Source organism: Chrysemys picta, chromosome 10, assembly GCF_011386835.1.
Source record: "Chrysemys picta bellii isolate R12L10 chromosome 10, ASM1138683v2, whole genome shotgun sequence".
NCBI classification, from domain to species: domain Eukaryota; kingdom Metazoa; phylum Chordata; order Testudines; family Emydidae; genus Chrysemys; species Chrysemys picta.
In genome coordinates this window covers 84801467-84821135 of record NC_088800.1, presented here as the reverse complement: position 1 = coordinate 84821135, position 19669 = coordinate 84801467, and the positions used below count along the sequence as shown (strand labels likewise).

At 50.6% G+C, this 19669-nt stretch overlaps 3 protein-coding genes across 17 annotated transcripts in view; 1 reads left to right on the top strand and 2 right to left on the bottom strand.

The window, feature by feature from the left end:
- TSC2 (TSC complex subunit 2) overlaps positions 1-1176 on the bottom strand; it is a 44311-nt gene extending 43135 nt beyond the window's left edge. For all 13 annotated transcript variants that reach the window (XR_010591222.1, XM_065560272.1, XM_065560264.1 and 10 more), the window contains exon 1: positions 1078-1176. The gene's annotated coding sequence lies outside the window, so the exon portion shown is untranslated. The remainder of the gene's footprint in view (positions 1-1077) is intronic.
- A 7-nt stretch (positions 1177-1183) lies between these two features.
- On the top strand, positions 1184-16724 carry NTHL1 (nth like DNA glycosylase 1). 2 transcript variants are annotated; one of them, XM_065560275.1, is made up of 6 exons: positions 1184-1324; positions 2783-3033; positions 8162-8332; positions 9091-9250; positions 12889-12994; positions 14123-16724. In XM_065560275.1, exons 1-6 carry the CDS (start codon positions 1222-1224, stop codon positions 14244-14246), a joined length of 915 nt encoding a protein of 304 aa, XP_065416347.1. In that variant the 5' UTR covers positions 1184-1221; the 3' UTR covers positions 14247-16724. The 2 variants fall into 2 exon arrangements, with proteins under 2 accessions (XP_065416347.1, XP_065416348.1); XM_065560276.1 differs by having other exon boundaries at positions 1208-1324; positions 2783-3142.
- Positions 16428-19669, bottom strand: part of NHERF2 (NHERF family PDZ scaffold protein 2) — a 97605-nt gene continuing 94363 nt past the window's right edge. For both annotated transcript variants that reach the window (XM_065560274.1, XM_005288939.5), the window contains exon 7: positions 16428-19435. In XM_065560274.1, the coding sequence (XP_065416346.1) occupies positions 19277-19435 (159 nt within the window). In that variant the 3' untranslated portion in view covers positions 16428-19276. The remainder of the gene's footprint in view (positions 19436-19669) is intronic.

Below are 19669 nucleotides of genomic sequence, written 5' to 3'. Positions count from 1 at the left end.
TATGCCTCCTTTTTGTGAGAAAGAGGGTCCCAACTCCATAATGGGCCTGTTGTCCCATGAGTACTTGGAACAAGTTAATCCCCAACATCCACCATATGTATTTTGTGCGGGATCCCTTTATAAATCCCTCACAGCCCCAATATCTCACTTATCTAGGTGGGGTTCCCTGTACAGTTCCTGCTCTCTCCCCACCACCGCACATATCCCAGCTCCCTAGAGGGACAGGCCCCTTCCATAATCCCTTCCCACATAATCCCCCATCCTATCTCCACCAGACTTGTCCCCTACATGTCCACTCCCTAGTACCCATAGAGCCCAGCTCTCATGGGAAGACCACTGCATAACCCCCTCCAATCCCCAAGATCCCAGCTACTTATAGGGGGTCCTTGAACAATTTCCCCCAGAAAAACCTCACTGCCTTCATGGGCGGGCCCTGTTATGATCCCCAAGTACCCACACCCCAACTGCTCACGGTGGGGAGGGGGGGAGATATTCCCATAACAAACCCCACCCCCGTACCCCAGCTTCCCAGGGGATACCCTCTTCATAACCACCCAGTGCATCAAGCCCCCCAAATCCCCAACCCCTTGGGGGGGGTGACCCCACATACCCCCCAAACCCCATCTCCCCAAGGAGAGACCCTCCCCCAGCCCCACAGGCAATACCCCCCTACTGCCCTCCCCAGCCCCTCTGGGGGGGTGACCCCACATACCCCCCAAACCCCATCTCCCCAAGGGGAGACCCTCCCCCAGCCCCACAGGCAATACCCCCCTACCGCCCTCCCCAGCCCCTCTGGGGGGTGACCCCACATACCCCCCAAACCCCATCTCCCCAAGGAGAGACCCTCCCCCAGCCCCACAGGCAATACCCCCCTACCGCCCTCCCCAGCCCCTCTGGGGGGTGACCCCACATACCCCCCCAACCCCATCTCCCCAAGGGGAGACCCTCCCCCAGCCCCACAGGCAATACCCGCCTACCGCCCTCCCCAGCCCCTCTGGGGGGAGGGGCCTCCTCCGCGCAACCCAGCCCCCCCGCTCCCCGGGCAATACCCGCCAGCGGGGCCCCGGGGACACTCACCCCTCCGGCCAGCAGGCCCAGCCCCCTCACCCCGCACACAGCTCCCCGCCCACTCCGGCCGGATGGGCCCGCCCCGCCCCTTCCGGGTAAGGCGGCGCACGGGACTGCCGCGCGGCATGCTGGGGCTTGTAGTCCAGGGGAGCCATGTGCGCGGCAGCCCCGCGTCCCCTGCGGGCTGGCGGCTGCGGCGGGAGGATGGTGACCAGGCAGCTAAGCAGGGCCGGGGGGGAGGCGGCAGCAGCAATAGGTACGAGGGGTCAGAACCCAGGATCTCCCCCCCTTTGCGGGGCTCCCCCAATATGAACTGGGGCTGAGGGGGAGATGGAAGTGGGGTGCATGGAGGGGGAGGGGAGATGGAAGTGGGGTGCATGGAGGGGATAGAAGAGGCGGGAGAGGGGCTGGGAGATGGAAGTGGGGTGCATGGAGCGGGAGGGGCTGGAAGAGGTGGGAGAGGGGCTGAGAGATGGATGTGAGGTGCATGGAGAGGGAGGGGATAGAAGAGGGGCTGGGAGATGGAAGTGGGGTTCATGGAGGGGGAGGGGATAGAAGAGGCGGGAGAGGGGCTGGGAGATGGAAGTGGGGTGCGTGGAGGGGGAGGGGATGGAAGAGGGGGGGGCTGGGAGATGGAAGTGGGGTGCATGGAGAGGGAGGGGATAGAAGAGGGGGGAGAGGGGTTGGGAGATGGAAGTGGGGTGCATGGAGGGGATGGAAGAGGCAGGAGAGGGGCTGGGAGATGGAAGTGGGGTGCATGGAGGGGGAGGGGATGGAAGAGGCAGGAGAGGGGCTGGGAGATGGAAGTGGGGTGCATGGAGGGGGAGGGGGAGAGGACTTGGGGAGGGAATGGAAGAGCTGGGGGAGGGGTGAGAGATGGAAGTGGGGTGCACAGAGGGGGCTGGGATGTGGATTTGGAAGAGGCTCCGACATGGGGGGTGACTGGCTGTGAGGGGATGTGAATTCTGGGGGAGGGTCTCCCCTCCTGGAGCTGCTGTCTGCACCCACCTACCCCCGGACCCTGTGCCGTCACTGTTGTGGGAGCATTAGCCCAGCTAATCCACCTCTGAGCTCCCACTCACAAGAGGCTACCGGTGGAACAGCCCCATCTGGTCACCAAGCCATCCCCAGCCAGGAGGGCTGTCCTAGATAGGGTGACCAGACAGCAAGTGTGAAAAATCAGGATGGGGTGGGGGGTAATAGGAGCCTAAATAAGAAAAAGACCCAAAAATCGGGACATCTGGTCACCCCAGTTGTAGACCCCACAGTAGGGGACATTAAACTGCCTCTGCCCCTGGCATGACCCAGGAGACAAGCCTGCCCCAGCGTAGCCCTGGACTGGCAGGTACCCAAGATAAGCGCTTCAATGGCTCAGAGGGCAGCCCTTTGCCTGTGGTCCAGCCCTGTGCAGAGGTCAGAGACATGTGATCGCATCTCATGCTGTTATGCTGTGTGCGCGCTGTTACATGTGAAAGGGGCCGTTTTCCAATGAGTTCTTAGACAGTTCATAAGTCTACACTGGAAAACTTGCCTGATGTGTATGTTGTGGACATGGTTGTGTTCCTGATGGGAGGGCTTGGGGGACAAGCAGGGGAGTGGTGGAACCTTAGCCCCATTTTAGGCTGCATGGCTCCGCTGTATTGGTGTAGGGAGGAGCTTGGCCCTGACTCTTCCAAAGGCTATGGTCTGAAAGTCCCTTTTTCACCTCTTTCAGGAAGTCGGGCCCACAGCACGGCAACCGTCCCATCAAAGAGCAGCGGGAAGGGGAAGAAAGTCACCGTTCTGTATGACTCTTCGGAAGGAGGCATTGCTGAGAAGGAGGAGACTGACTCCAAGAGACTGAAATGGGAGCCGGGGAACTGGAGGCAGCAGCTGGATAATATCCGGGAAATGAGGCGGAAGAAGGATGCTCCGGTGGATCAGATGGGGGCTGAGAAGTGTTTTGACAGCAGCGCGCCTCCAGAGGTAAAGCACGCAGCTCCCCGTTCAACCTGAGAGCGTTAGCGGAGCCACAGACGATATTGTGCAACTTTCTCCAGCTGTAGAGCTCAAACTCCTTCATGCTGGAGGGCAGGTACCCTACCCTAGTTTTACAGCGGTGCCGCGATTTGCCCAGGGTGTGTTTGAAAGGTGTGAGAGCTATAGGCCATGAGAAATGGCGTAAACTCTCAGAGAGTGGTTTATCTTGCCAGATGAATGATGTGTTCTCCTTGGCGGTTCTTTGCTGGGCATCAAGGATGAAGAACTGAGATGAAGAAGGGCTGGTCCATGGGGTGGTCTCTCATCCCATTACCTGAACTTGACCATCCCTTTCATCAGCCCTGATCTTGATGCCTCTGCTTTGACCGTGAGCGTTACACCAAAAAAAGAGACTCTCCCTGGTGGAAACCAGTATGATGAAGGGTTGCTGTGCTCCGACTGTGCTTCGGAGATTTTATCCTTTGGTCTGGAGGCCCAATGAGAGCTAGTGGCAGGTCACTGTAAGCTAAGGGGTGGGCGCTGTTTCAGTGGGGGGGGGCCAGTGACACAGAGTCCAGCTGGGGATCCATGCCGTTTGTTTTGCTCCTCGCAGTCCTGCACACAAACAAACTTTGTATCCTCTACTGCTGCGTGATAGCAGAGCACGTAGACACACAGTGAGATAATTGTATCCTACAACCATGTGCTTAGAAGCCACATCCAACAAAGGCCAATGCAGGCAGCCCCACCACACAGAGCTAAGTATTTAGCAAGTCAGAAGATGGGAACTGGGGGAGGGAGGCTTGTCCTCACCTCTTGTTCATTCTGCCTCTACGAGCATCTGCCTTTGTTCATTCTCTAATAATATGTTAAGTGTTAGGAACCCTAGGGGGGGAAAAGACACACCAGAGGAAAGGGGCTCGGCAGCTGTGTGGATGCTGCCTTCCCCCAAGTGCAACATGTGTGAAGGGAGCTCCCTTCAGTGCCAGGTTCTGGAGACATGCTATGGAACAACAGTGTGAATTTCCCCAGCTGTTCTCCACTCAGGCAGCAGCTCTGACATAGGGAGAGAAGTGGAGTGGCCAGCAGAGCTGTGCAAAACAGTCCTCCTGATCTGGAGGTTCATTTTTCACTCAAAACTTGAACCAGGTTTTGTAGAGTTTAAGGCCAGAAGGGATCATTAGATCATCTCCCTTGACCTCCCGCATAGCCCTGCTAATTAATTTCACCCAGTTACCCCATACTGACCCCTTAATTTGGGTTAGACTGAAGCATGTCAGTCCTCAGGAGACTGAACTGTTGTGTGCCAAAGGCAGAGAATAGGAGACAGAGGTGCCACCATGAACATGCTATATGCTTTAGATGGCTAAAAAACGGTCCCTGGTGCAAGTAACTTCTAGTCTGCAGCCCACAAACACTGGGAGGGGGACAGTCAGGGGTAACTGCGGACAAAAAAGAACTAGATAACTTCATGGAGGATAGATCAATCAATGGATATTGGCCAAGATGGGCAGGGACTTAAACCCACATTTGGGGCAACTCTAAACCTCTGACTGCCAGAAGCTGAGAGTGGAAGACGAGTGGATCACTGCATAACTGCCCTGTTCGGTACACTCCCCCTGAAGCTCTGGTACAGGCCACTCTCAGAGACAGGACACTGGGCAAAATGGATCATGGTCTGATTCAACATGGCAGATCTTATGTTCTTAATGAAGAGTGACGTATGCCACATACGTAGTTTTTATTAGTGACTTTTTTTTTTTTTTAATTCCACCTTAAATGGAGACACTTGCTGATGGGAAGATTAAGGTTTGTGAGCCAGGGAGCAAGGTGATGTCTGGTTTTGAGTGGAAGCCATGGAAAAATATTCTGGTGGTCCCTGCCAATTGGTGTAGGCTGGTGGCTCATAAAGGCAGCTCCAGAAATCCCTTTGGGAGTCATGGATAAGTCATATCTAGCTGACTGGTCTCAACAGCCTCCAGCAAGGGAAACCAGCATTGAGAGGAGCCGGGAAACCCACCTCTTCCCAAAATAAATCAATGTGAGCATTACTAATGGGATTCTCTCAGCATAATTGCTGATTGTTACACCGGTTTCTAGCAGGGAACTACAATGAGGCATCTCGTGTAAAGGTGATAGGGAGGGAAGGAAGTTGTGTGTCCCTTTTTGCTCTTCTCTGTTGGATAAAGGCAGCCTGCAGGTCTACACATACTGATGCCCCAGTTTAATGTAAGTTCTAAAGTGACTTCAGTTAGACCAGGGCAAAGGCTGGTTGGATGCTCTTATTGGAGGTTAGCTGAAGTTCAGAAGGGACAGCTTTAAGAAAGTGAAATGAGCCCCTCCAACCAAATTAAGAGCACCCACCCAGGAGTTTGCAGCAATTTAAATGTGTTTAAAAACTGATTTCAAGTTAAACTGGTGCCACTGTCTCAGGTGGACAAGGCCTAAGTGGGTTATAGGCTGTTGCCCTCTCCCCTCAGCCCAGGAAGGATTAAACGCCTTGCCCAGAGTCTGTCCAGACCCTTCCTTCAGGGCACAGTTTATTATGCCAATACTAAATTTGCAGAGTAACACAAAACCAAGCTGTTCCCCTGCGCAAAACTGGCTGCAGGGGCCCAGAGGCCTTTCTCCTTGGGTCTCTTCCTCCTGCTGCAGGACTTGTCTTTCTGCAGTTTCTCCTCGGCTGAGCTCTTTCAGCCTTTATAGGAAGCACGAGGGCCCCCTTTCCAGCTGGGTCTGATTATCCCTTTTACCAGGCCCAAACCCTTTTTGTTAAAGGGGCTCTGCCTCAGAACAGGGCTGGCTGGCCCCATTTCCCCATCACCCATAAAGGGACAGACCACCTAGTTACACACAGCCACAAAGGAGTCTGGTACTGGTTTAACTAAAGAAGTGTGAGTTTGTACCTAGAGCACGCAAGATCTTACAATAATAGACTTGCCGTGCCCTTTGTGTTTGGCTGAGTCTAGACATGTGGTTTGGGAGAGCTCGCGGCCTGTAACGGAAGAGGCACAGGTGTTGTGTTGGCCCTCTACCAAAGGAACTTTTGATTCCATGTCTAGATATTTGAGTTAGATAGTAAGAGTTTTAAACAGTCTGTGTGCAAATCCCTTCTCAGTTGTGCTTTTTTTCTTAGATGGCTTATCTGATGATGTAATCCTGCCAGTTCTCCTATCAGCCACAGAGTTTTGCAGGATCTAAAGAGCAGACCAGACTTAAATCTTTTAACACAAAGAACAAAGCAGAATTTTGGCGGGGGGGGAGGGGGGGGCAGAAGAAAACTTTCTAGGCTGCTTTTATGCACTATAAAGGAGCAAAAAAGGACACAGATCTAGTATTTCTCCCCCTTAGTTCACCATTAAGAAAACATTTATTTAAAAACGCAGGCGTGCTTGGAATGGTGCTGTGCTTCCCCAAGTCGCTGGCACAGAATCAGAGGCCCAGAATGACGCCGCCCTCAGAAGGGAACATATGCACACGTTTGCATCGGTACAAACAACAAACCGTGGTGCAGCATTGCGATGGGAGGCTGCAGGGAGACTCTATCAAATGGCATTGTTTGTGTGAGAACATTTAGATTAAAGGGCAGGCTGACTCTGGTGATCTCTGCATATCAGCTCGAGCAACGTATACTTGAGCAGCCCACAGGGCTCCAAAGGGAGGCTATTGAAGATGCAACTGGGTAGATTTATTTGACATGTTGCTCTTCTTGTAATCTCTGGCCCCAGGACTGGGGTCGTGTCCTAGTCTGAAGTCCCTAGTGAAAATGGTTAGCTTCTGCTTTAGTCTGAGACAGCGTGTGACGCCGTAAAGACTCAGCAACCAGCACAAAGTGATACTCTGGGGTTAAAGAGAACCACAAGTCATCACTGGGAAATAACTCTTTTCCCTAAGGGAATAGACTTATTCCTTCCAAGATAAAGCTAGGCATTGTGATAACCCCTAGCACAATAACCCTGGGCTTTTCCGGCTGCTGGCCAGAACTTTCAGGGGCTGTTTTTAGGGGGTTGAGGAGCCTGAGGCGGGAATTGTAGCCCAAATGTTCTGCAATCATCTTAGTCGCTACACTAACCCCCAGCACCGGGTGCCTGGCTGGGAAGACGGGGTCTGCAGCGCAGAGTCACAGGGAAGGAAAGTCTAACTCAGCAGTAAAGCAGGAAATAGACACCAGGTCAAATCCTGCTCCGTTACACCAGAGCAACTTCACTTATTTCAGTGACGTGCCTCCAGACTGACGCTGGTGAGAGATCAGAATGAGGGTATTTCTGGTGACCGTGCCGCACACTGGACAGTGTTCTGAGGCCTGAGTTTGGAGAAACACATTCATCTCAGTGAAATGCTCTGTCCAGAGTAGTCCAGCAATTCAATGTCTCATTACATATTTGATTTTAATTTCTAAGGGCTTGTCTACATGGTGAGTTACTGTGCGGCAAGTCAGCATGGGCCCCTGCAGTGCACTAGTTTGCTGCACTATAACGTCCCATGTGAGTGGCGCTACAGCGCAGTGACTTTCACTGCAGTGCCCTTGTGGGATGTTACTGCGTGGCAAGCTGGTGCACTGTAGATTCATGCCCTGGCTGGCCCTGCAGTAACCTGGAGACAAGCCCTTAGGCTGGGACTTTCAAAGAGGCCTGTGGGAATCAGGCACCCAAATCCCATTGAAATCCAATAGGAGTCAGGTGGGTGTGACTTAGAAGCACAAATCCCATTGAAAGTCAAGGGCACGTGCTCCTAAATCACGTAGGCATTTCTGAAAATCCCAGCTCTATCTTTCGCTGTCAAGCCTGCGGAGATGCCGATTCCATGGATATGAACTCCAGCGAATTATTCTAATATCACCCCATTGCTTTTCTGTAAGCCATGATTACCTAAGAGGAAAACTTTAGGGGTTCTGGGGAAACAGAAGTAGATACAATTTCTGACTCTTTTCGACTGCAATCTCTTTTATTTAAATAGTAATAATAAGGTAAGAGCTGAGGAGAGGCCCATATGGCACATATTGATACGCATGTCACATGTGTGTATGTGTCACTATACCCCACTGACTTGCAGACCCCAGACCCAGAACTTTCAGGATCCCAGCCCTGTCTAGTCAAGGGGTCTCTGACACTCCATCTCCCATCTCATCCTCTAGGTGATGCGCTATCAGGTTCTGCTGTCGCTGATGCTGTCCAGCCAGACCAAAGATCAGGTGACCTCGGCAGCCATGTTGCGCCTGCGGGAGCATGGCCTCACAGTGGACAACGTTCTGCAGACAGACGACGTGACTCTGGGGCAGCTCATTTACCCGGTGGGATTCTGGAAGGTGAGAGCCAGACCATAGTGGTTGTAGATGGTCGTGTGTCTAAGCAGAAGTCGAATGATGCCCCTGGTCCCAAAACTGTTGGCGTTGTCTCAGGAATATCCGAGGCACAAAGCTATGAGTCGGATCGGGGTGGTTGGATCGGCTTTTGCAAGCTTCTCCCCCTTCTTCCATAAAAATTATCCATATGACCTGTAATGGCAGTTGGGAACCACCTCGGTCCTTGCCTATTTATTTCTCTTGACTTCTCCCAAAGCAATGCCCCTTGTTGTCCCGTTCATGTTCCCTACCTCTCTTTCTCTCCTTTGCTACTCTCGCCTCTTCCACTCACCTACTAGCAAGAACGCCTCTCTTTTCTCCCTTTACGTGTATTTCCTTTTTTTTTTTTTTTTTCAGCTCACCATAGACCCTCTTTTCTTCTTCCTTGCTGCAGGCAATCATGCATCATGTCCTGCTTACGAGAGACTCTGTACTAATCTGATGTAATTTGGAAGCTGTATTTTATCCCAGTTTTAGCAATCTGTATCCAGGACAAGAACGCACTCATTGGTATCATCCCAAGCATGGTTAGAAGTTAGAGCTGATCACGTTACAGCTTCTTACTTTTTAGGATAAATCAAGGACATCTTTTGTATTTTCCTCTACAAACTCATGTCTGTTCCCTCAAATTAAGGAAATAGTCCTATTGTCTGGTACATGTTTCTCCTTTCCATTTCTTGGATGGGAACTTAGCTCCTATGCTGTTTGCTTTCGTTTCCCAGAACAAGGTGAAGTACATAAAACAGACGACCGCAATCCTGAAGCAGCAATACGGAAGTGACATCCCCAGTACCGTTAGGGAGCTGGTGAACTTGCCGGGAGTTGGGCCCAAGATGGCCCACTTGGTCATGAACATTGCCTGGAACAACGTGACTGGGATCGGTATGTTTTGCAGTGTGGAGGGCGCTGGTCTACCATGATCTGCCCACTCTTCCCAATCCTAATCTTTCCCGATCCATTGCTTGTAACATAATAATACCTTGCTCTTATAGGGAGCTTTTCATCCATAGATCTCAATACCAGAAGGATTCTAAGGCTGGTGAAGTCACTTGGGCTAGTCGCTTATTCTGCCTGGATTTACTTATTTGCAAAATGGGTCTAATTGCTACCTCCTAGATGTGCTGATTAAGAATAAAGGCATTGCTTAATGAATAATAACTAGGGATGTGTGGTGACATGTATCACGCTTTAAGGTCCCCTGATGAAAAGTGCAAAGCAACGGCGATGTAATTCCACGATACCTCTGTTAAATAACATATTTTTTGTTTAAACAACTCTCACTTCGGAAACAGTTCTTTCAGGCCAGCTGGAGAAGGGACCGAGGAAGTCTGATTTTTGCAACTATACTTAGAAAGAGCTTAGTTGCTGACGGTCCCTGGGAGGATTTTGTTTGAAACTGGCTGTTTTAGGCTGAATTGGCATTAACTTGAAGTCCTAGGCGCAGGGTTCCTTGTGGAATTGTCAGACAAGAGGTTTGTGGCAATCAGTGTCTCTGTTTCTTTGCCCCATTTCTGGTACTGGAAACTTACAAAAGTTGGAGGCCTAGATAGCACTGTATTCAGGTCCTGTTTTGATGTCTTCAGGTGATGGGGCTTATCATTTGAAGCCTTCTTGAATGTATAGTGGGGATGGGCCTCAGAGGCTGGGTTGGACTGGAGTGAGGTTCTGGTAGCAATTGTACCCCTTCAGTTTAAAGGAACAGAATCTGGGTAAGGCAGGATTTTGATTTAGCTCATAAAGGCCAGCAGATGGCACTGCCGTACTGGCTCCAGGTATGCATCAAGGTCTCTGGGGACAGATTAATATTCAAAGTGTGTTTGCTGCTTAATCCGAGAGAGTCATGGGAAACCTGGTAATGCTACCACCTGATGAATGACGCCCGCTTGGAGTGAAAATTCAATACCACGTTCCACACAGGCCACAACGGTGTCTTGAAACTCGGCTTTACCGAGTGTGGTTCTTGCACTAGACTGGCAAGCTTTTGAGTCTGTTGTTCCTTCTGAACAGTTAATCCGCGGTTGGGGAGGAGAGTCTAGAGGGAGCTCTGATAGCTTTCCAAGGAATTGTACGCACGGTTTTGATTTAGAAGCAAAGCTATACACTTCCTGTTTACAGCAATTTCCTGGGTTTTGTTCAATTAGCAACAGAAGGACCAGTCTGTCACTGCTGATCTAACAATAGATTACTTTTGTGCTAAGAGCCTTTCATCTGAGAGTCTCAAAGCACTTTTCAAACATTCCCTGAGCCTTCCAAACTCTTTGTGTAGCATTATTAAATGCATATCCTGGGGAAAGTAGGGGGCAGCGTTTGCAGCTTGCCTAGTGTCAGTTGAGGCCACTGCAGGAAGAGAACCCAAAAGTCCTGGCCCCCAGTCCTGTGCCCTGACCTGCTAGATCGCACCACCACAAAGAAAACTGTTTATGATGAAACAAACTAAGTCAGATGGGGTGGCTGTCTCACAGTGTGCAGCCTGCGGCCCCAGTCTGCTTAGAGTGACATTGTCCTGGGGAAATCATGGCTTCTTTCAAAGCCACGTCCCACTGTCCCACCACTTTTGGGCCATGTATCGAGAGAGGAGCCACCTCTCTATAGCATCCTCGTAAAGTTCTTGAGATGATCAGCGACATCTCATGACTTAATAATCGTGATCCCTGCAGAGAGGTAACCCCACTTGATGCTGAGACCCACCTAGCAAACCCTCGATGCAGAGAACTCCCCCGCTGAAGTCAAAGGGACTTCTTGGATCAGGCTCCCAGGGAAGAAAGGTCTTTTCGATTACGTGAACGCGTGCGTGTGCACACACCTCTGCCCCTTCCCCCCTGATTTATCAAAAGCTAATCATCATCCTTCAAGATGGAAGGAAAATGGCCAAACTCCCGGCTGTGGACTTTGGGGCTTGGCGGCTGCTGTTTCCTAGCCCTCCCATATTAATCCATTGGCGGTGCAGATGTCATGGTTGCAGCTGGGAAGGGCTTTGACTTCCTGGTTTGGAGCCATTCTGAGCTGGCTCGCATCCTTTCCTGACACCCTGTCTGGCCGTCCTGCTTAGACACTGTTCTGTGGCTTGGCAGGGCTCATCTCGTACAGTAACCCTCAGCCTGGAGTGCTGCTCGTCCTGGTAGATGAGCGTTGCTGCAGGGACTCGTAGGGATCAGTGCGAGCATCTGGGAGCTCGGTGCTTTGGTAAATCAGTGCACTTCTGTAGGTTCCGTTCCTGGAGGTTCCTGGATTTGAAAGTCCTGCTCTAGCACTTTTTTCCCTGCTGCCTATTTAAAGAATAAAGTACCGGTAACTTAATTACTGGGACAAAGTACATCTTAAAACACATGAGTGTTATTTAATTAACACTGTAAACATTGGCTACTTCATCACTGAAATACAAATATTGTAACAATCCTGACCTTTGAGGGCTATATAGGACACGCGCTGGCTGCCTCGGGTTCAGAGTGCTGCTAACGATGCTGGTTTTGTCCCACAAAGCCCTAAAGGGTCTGGAAGCTGTCTGAAAGATCAGCTGTGTCCCCTGCCTGCTCTGAGATTGGCCTGGTAGCTACCAGAGCAGGGAGAATGAATAACTCTGCCTCCTCCACCCCCAAGATGTTTAGTCATAACTCCAAGCAAGTCTTGGTTTAATCCATGTTCTCATATGGAAGTGCCCAAAATAAATTGCTCTGAAATATGCCAGCAAGTAGCCCCAACACACGGGCAAGACACCAGGGACCTGGACTAGCTGGGCAGTGTTAGGGGTTTCTCGGGTTGGCAGAAAATTCAGAGGAAAAGGCAAAGTCTTACCTTGCATTTATCCGAGAACTCCGGGCCAAGGTCCTTGAGAGAGGCAGATGGTCCAGTGAATAGGGCAGTGGCCTGAGAGTCGCTCTCGCCTCTGCTGCTCAGCTGTGTGACCCTGGGCAAGTCACTTCCCCTCGGTTTCCACAGCCACCAGGTGGGCATGACGACGCCCCCTTTCCTGTGGAAAGCACGCTGAGCTCTATGGAGGAAAAGCACCCTACAAGAGCGTGGTGGCATCAGTGAGGCCAGCTCACGCGCTCCTTGCCGTCTCGTTGGTCAACTTAGTGCCGGGGATACATAAAACTAAGGAAATATCTTCAAGCCAACTCAAGCCCCAGATCTTGGCACTTCTGAATGGCAGACTGGGAGGTGGGGGGAAATTGTCTGTTTCACACTTTCACCATTGGCAAGACCTTGCTGTTCCTTCTTTGTGGATTTGTGACACACACACACACACACCCCCCATTGGCAAGACCTTGCTGTTCCTTCTTTGTGGATTTGTGACACCTCCCCCCCCCCCCCCACTTACTCCAGCCATGGTACTCTGCCTCCCAGGGCCCTACTTTTGGACAGCAAAAACCCACTTGGCATCTGCCCTCAGATGGCAGAACCTCCCAATACAGACTGGTGCATCTGCTGTGGGTCCTGAGTTGACTGCTTCTTTAACGCCTTAGACCCTGCTCCCTCCTGACCAGCTGTTCCCTCCTGACTCCAACCTCTCTGCTCCCCAGGTGTGGACACCCATGTGCACAGGATTTCTAACAGATTGAAATGGGTGAAGAAGGAAACTAAAACCCCCGAGGAGACCAGAGTGGCGCTCGAGGACTGGCTGCCCAGGTGAGGTGTCTCATGCAACAGGGGAATCTGGGCTGGTTTTCAGCTGCTGCTTGGCTCTGAAATCCTGACAGACACAGACACATCTCCCCTCCCTTCCCCTCCCCGTTGTAATCTTCACAGGAAGCTGCCATCGGCATTCCTTTCCCCAGCTTGAAGCATCTTTTGGTCGTTGCTGTGGTTTATGGCAACAAGCGGCTGCCGCATCCAGCACACAGAACCCTGCGGAGCTGTTTCCTACCCTGCCCCGTGGCATTTTCAGTGAGCCTGTCCCCTCCCCTTGTCACGGACGCCGCAGGGAAGGAAGCCTGGCATTGCAGTGCCTGGGCCTAGGACTTGGCCTCGGGTTATTTCTTGTTTCCCAGGGAGCCGCATTCGTTCAGCTGTTTGGACGGTTCAGAGATGGCAGAGACTGTAGTCACGCCTAGTCTGTGCTGCTGGACTTGTTCCCTACAGTGCATTCTCTACTGTCCAGTTTGGTTTAACAGACCCAAGGCCGTCCCTTCCCTTGGGAGGCCATTCCACCATCCAGTAGCGGTGATCTGTCTGCCAATCTCCTCAGCTGCAATGGAGTATGCCAGGGATGAACTCTGGCCTATACCTTAAATGATCAGTTAGTTTCTCTGTGTATCAGAGACTCATAACAGGTGTTGAACAGGAAGGAAACCCCACCAAGTGCTCCAGCCCAGCACTCCATTCTGTGTGCAGTGGCCTCTGGAATTTGTATGCTGCAAGGCCCAGCTATGGGTGCAGTGGGGATTCGGTGCCGGGGGGTAGCCCAGCCCTAGTGTGAGCTCAGGTTGAAGCCTGTCTGCTTCATCCAGTGGTGGGAGTAGCTGTGTATGTGCCTTTCCCCTGTTTGCACCGGAGAGAGGAGAAAATAGAAAAGTTACTTTAGCTGCTCCCGCCCACAACCGTCCTGGCCCCCAGCCAGCATAGCAGGACTGGGCTCTGGGAAAGTCTGCGGGGCGGACGGGAGCTAGGGCTGGAATATTCCTCCGAGAGGCTGAGGAGCTAAAACAGTTGAACTGTCGGTGGGAAATGAATTAAAAACCTGAGCGGTGCTGGGCTGCTTTTCAATCTTGCTCGGCGGCAGCATTTACCAAACTCCTCTCCCTTCTGGGTCTGTAGGGATCTCTGGAGTGAGATAAACTGGCTCCTCGTGGGTTTCGGCCAGCAGATCTGCCTGCCTGTGAACCCTCGCTGCAAAGAGTGCCTCAACAGACACATCTGCCCGGCTGCTAAGAGATGCTGAGGGGATGGCTGCTCCTTCTAGAGCAACAGCTCTGCACCGGGGTTGTGAAGCTGCTGGACTCTGAGCCCCAGTAAGACTGCATTGGGCTTGGGGAGAGACCTAGTGCTGCAGAGAGATGGGATGGGAATGCAGCAGCTACCCGGCGAGAGCAGATCTCTGAAGGGGAAAAGCGCTCTCTGAAATGCAGCCGTCCTACTGAGCTCTGCAGGAACAGTCCCTCGGTGTGGGTGTCTAACACAAACACTGCACAGAGACAGTGGGAACGGGGAAATGTTACACACTGCGGTGTCTGGTGCAGCTGGAAGGAGACTTCCGCCGGCTCGGGGCCTGGCCCTGCCCGGAGTCCCTGCCTCAAGCTGGTTGGGCACAGACTGGCTTAAGAAAGGTGTTTTTTTCATTAAGGTTTTACTGACACTCTGCAGCGCCGGAGGGAGCCGTGGTGGCCTCAGCCACCGCTGGCGGGCATAGGGACTGAGCACGGCAAGGGCCAGCTGGAGGCAGGGAGGGGAGTATGGGGCAGCCCCCCACGGGGAGGGATATTACATTCAAAAGGTACAATTCAGGCTTCACAAAGATGAGCCCAGCCACCCAGACCAGGATGTTGGGGCTTCGCTCGTAGCCAAGAACGGGGGAAGCAGCGAGAGCGATGCAGAGACTGGCCAGCAGGGCTGCTCTTAAGTTCAGCTTTGACAACGCTGCCCCCCTCTGAACACTCTCTCCCCATGGGATCTCCTTTGATCTTGGGCCCTGATTCAGGACAGCACGTCTGTTGGATTTAAGCACATGCATAAGTGCAGCACTGGGGATGCTAAAATAGCTCTGTTTCTGATCCTGGGGCCCTGTCTGCCTTTCAAAGGGTGCCGGATTGCGAAGGTGTTTTTCAAATGGGTATGAAATTTGGAGTGGTCAGGTATTTGAATTTCGGGTGGGGTGGGAATCAGTCACAGAACCACCCGTTCCAGTAGCAGCTGTGGCGCTTTGGCTTAATCAGATGATAAATATTGTTTTGACTGATCCTTCGTGTGTCCGGCTTTAACCCCTAAAGAATTGAGGGCCTATTGGATTGGAAAGAGGAGAACGCCTCACTCAGCCAGCTCTGTCACAGCTGGGGGTGGGGGGAAGGAAACAGAAAATCCCCCTAAATACTGCAGGAATTTCCCATAGGACTCCAGTGTGCTTCCAAGCAGCTCTGCACTGAAGTCCAGAGTGTCAAAGGGATTTAGGTGCCTTTGAGGAGTTGGGCCCAAACTGGGGAAAACTTTGCTACTGAAACTGTTAAGATTCCAACAACTTGTTCTTGCACTAGTATCGCACACGCTTTGCCTAGCACAGGGGCAAAAATCAGCAACGGGCTGGAGTGGAAGGGCTGCTTTATTCTGATTGCATAATACTGCGTAATCTTGATTACAGAGCGGTCACCCACAAAGCCTACACCTGCGGTGCTCTGTCCTGACCTGGCCGGGTTCTATGTCTCAGGCATAAGCACTGCAGATTGGGAGTTTCAGTCTCTGTATTAAAGGTGGGGACATACAGAGAGGGAAATCTGGTTGGTGCTCTTTTTTTTTGGCTTCTTTCTAATGTTTAAAGGATGTCTGCAAAGTTATGCTCTCCCTCCTCCCCCCCACACACACACCAGAAACTGAAGTCTCATCTACGCTGAGGCCTACTTAAAACTGGAGCAGTAGCGGGTGCATAACATCAGAAACACCAAGGAAGAGAGCTGATAGAGAGAAGTGGTTTTTTTTTTTTTAAATAAACTTTTAAAATGTTTAGTTTATGCCTCTTTATCCCCAACACTTGGGCAAAAAGTTCTTTGTGCTAAAGATTCACCATACCCAGCTTTTTCCAATTAAGGGTTGAGCAATATGGATTTCAGAGTCATGAAATGAAGCCAATACTAGACATTCCTAAATTTAAAGTAGTAGTAAACCAAAAATCAAACCTTTCAGACCCCCTTATACCTCCAAGAAGCTAAAAAGGGCACCAACAATTTTCTTCCGTTGCAAGTCACCGTTCTAAGCAACGACAACTATTAACCCATCGCAGACCTGCAGCAGTTGTTTGGCCCACTCTTCTAACTAGCCAGTGGAGGGAATGGAATTTAATATAACACGCTATTGTGCTTCCTTTCTGATGCTCTGTACAACACCAAGACTGAAATGAAGAACAGACTAATTACCCTTTTAAGCTGTACATGGCAAAACAAAGTTTATTATTGACATTACAGTATACATTGTCTTTACAATGCAGATAACAACTTTATACTTGTATTGGTTTTTCAAGTTAAATGTACAGAAACTGAATAATTATTATTACAGAGCTACTAGATGTCAGAAATAGCGATAAGTGCTTTAACCATGAGCCATTTCCATGGACTATGCAGCGATAATTTTAAAATCTTATTGGTACATATTTGCATACCTGATTTATTTTGATCAGCATTAAAAAGAAAACACAACCATGCTATTTTCCCCTCGACTACGTTGGTTCTGACTTATTTACAGGCTTTTCGAGAATGACTTCCTTGTTTGCTACGCTGTATTTTAACACCTACCTTGCAATGTAACTGGGGAGGTTTTATCCCTAGCAGACTCGCATACTGTAGTTGGAAGTACAGGGATTGAAAGCAATCTGCATATCGTGAGTGTAAGATTCTTGTGTTATGGACTTCTTAGAGTAGCAACTGTTTGTTGTGGCCAACAGCAAGCGCCCCCCCCCCCCCCCCAATCAAATTTTCTTCTGAAACGCAAGGTAAGAGGCCAATGTGAGACTCCTGTAGGGAAGAAAAGCTCTAAACTTCTTACTAACCCTCTCCAACCTGGTATCCCTCCCAGGGTTTACAGCCAAACACTTGCAGAGATTTCTTTCCAAGATCCTATTTGCATCCATTTGCCCCCCTAATACTGTACATCCTCCCTGTCTTCAGTATGGTCACAGCCTCGCCCTTCACTGGTCCCTGCAAAGAAGCCGAACACCCCCTCTGTCCCCTCCCCACAGTGCTGCGATACATCCATCTACTGAAAGGAACAGTAAATGTTATAAGGCACCTTTTTAAGCTCAGTATTACGAAATATACACAGAACCTTCACAAGACCATAGTGCACAAAGTCAAAGGCCACTTGTTCATTATACAGAGTCTCGGGGTAACCTGGGGCAACAAAACTGAACCATGTGCTTTATCGTAAATAACTATTGCAAATCTTACATTCTTGCCCTAGTGTGTCGTTAGCTGGAGGGTGGGGGTGGGGAGTGGTCATTGACCTAATCTGTCTGCTCTGCCCATCCCCCACCCCACCTGCTTTTTTAATACTATTTTTGCCATTGTTACAAAATACATGTCAGCCAAAAAGGCTGTTTTGTTAAATTTCAGTAAAAAGGCAACGGGAATCGTCCCGCTCTCTACGGCACAGATCCAGCCCCAGTACAACTCCACTGCCTGGAAGCCATTAGTACACATTTAACTTAATCTTCGTTAGTGTCCCTCGTTTGAAGCCCGAGGTAAGTAGTGAAGATTTTATACTCGTTTAGTCATGGCTATGTCGGATAGCTTTAATGGTACATTTTATGGAACTCTCTAACATTGAGAGCAGGGTGTTTTCAAAGGGGCCTAAAGCCAAAGCAGTTGTCTGCTCCACCAACCCCGCTGCCAGTTTAACAGTTAGCAATACGGTGTGGACCAGCGGATCGTATTCCATCTTCCTATAAGACAATCCACATGCCAGATCACATTGCTACAAGGGGCCCGGCCCAGCCCAACATAAGACAACAGAGAGCTTGCTTGTTATTTTTCCAGGTTGGCAATGCAGCTGGTGAGAGATCAGCAGGAAAATGTGAGAGGTTTAAACCCTGAGTCAGGAATAGCAAAGCAGGTTCGGGTTGGGGCTTGGTTCTGAAGCCAGCGTCTGAGTGGACGAGCCGCCGCTGGATTGCTCCTGCTTGAAGCCCCGTTTTCATGAGGGCCTCTCAAAGCAAGGTCTTCGGGGATTTCAGTTCCCAGCTGATGAGACACTCGGTTGTGCTTCTTTGAAGTCTGCCTGAAGAGCCATGTTTCCAGTGTCTCATTGAGTTTGTTCTCGCAGGGCTTCCAGTGGAGATCGGGGACAGAAAACCTTGCGTGTGGATGTGCTAACAGGAATCACAGACATTCCTTTATTGTCCGGGGGGGGGGGGGGGGGGGGGGGGCTTATTCCCCTCCTCTCCCGCCATTTCTGCATTTTATTATGCACATCTGAGGCCTGGGTTGTTTGGGCTACTAGGTTTTGTGGGATTTTTTTGTTTTGTTTTTAAGTCCTACCATCTTCTCAACACCCAGAGTTTGTTTTGAGGGGAGGCGGGGGTGGAGCACAGAAGGGAAAAGGTTTGCTGAGAAAAGGGCTTTTATTGCACTGGTTAAAGGGATCCCGGGGGAGAGCGGTTCCAGCATTAATGAGAAACAGATGGGGAATTTTCTTTTTTACACCAAAAACAAACAAAAAACCCCACCAACCCTTCTAAATCAATAGAGAAGCCAACGAGAGAGAAATGTATAGCCACTGACCAATCTCCCACCTTGTGAGTATTCAACACTGTAGCTCAGAGTGGGATTTTTTTCAATTTTTTTTTTTTTTAAACAAACTAGATTATTTTGAATTGAAACGAATAAGAGTTTGCCCTTTGGGAGCCCTCGGCGCGAGGCTTTTAAACAGGAATGCATAATATCCCACCGGGGATTCTGCGGCTGGGGGAAGCTCAAAATAGTAAAAACTGAAATAAAGCAGGTAAGAAGGAAAACTGAAATCTTTCCAGTCTTTCTTCAGCAGCAATCTGGGAACCGCAGGCAGCCGGGTAAGTGCTGGGAGGAGCTTTGGTCATCTTTCTACTGGAATCACTTGTCCATAAACGACCCTTTGTAAAAAATTTGCCTTGCAAAAAGCGACCAATGAAGAGCAGAGCACAAAGCGTCTTGGGTCGACAGCCAGGAAGGGGGCTGGTGCGCGTTGGAGATGTTCAGTTTGGAGGGTGGGGAGAAGGGGAAGACCTGCCGTCCTGGCTCAGAAGTTGCTGAAAATCTCCCGTTTCTTGTTCCAGTCCATCTGCGGAGCCCTCTTGTTCACCCGCTTGGCGCGCGCTTTCTCCTTGGCCTCTGCCGCAGTCGGGCTCAGGTTCAGGCCACTTTCCTCAAATGGGTCCTTCTTCTCAGACTCTCCCTCCTGCAAAGAGGAAGAAGACATGAGAAGCTTTCCTGTTACGGTGTATTGCAGTGTAGTATGTTGGGTGGTATAGCTGTGACCATGGAGTGAAATGGGCATGGTCGGGTGCAACAGTGCCCCCTGCAGGAATACAATGGGCTGACTGGGGTGGGTGTCTGTGTGTCCGATTACATCCCCCGCTGGAGAGCACATCAGGCCTATGCCTGTAATTGTGGTTCTCTTGCCCTCTAGTAC

Bases quoted from the DNA above. Each gene is read 5' to 3' on its own strand.
- NTHL1 (XM_065560275.1), top strand. From the start codon at position 1,222: ATGTGCGCGGCAGCCCCGCGTCCCCTGCGGGCTGGCGGCTGCGGCGGG. The intron at 8,333-9,090 runs GTGAGAGCCAGA...TTCGTTTCCCAG, and splicing joins ACCCGGTGGGATTCTGGAAG to AACAAGGTGAAGTACATAAA. The intron at 12,995-14,122 runs GTGAGGTGTCTC...CTGGGTCTGTAG, and splicing joins CTCGAGGACTGGCTGCCCAG to GGATCTCTGGAGTGAGATAA.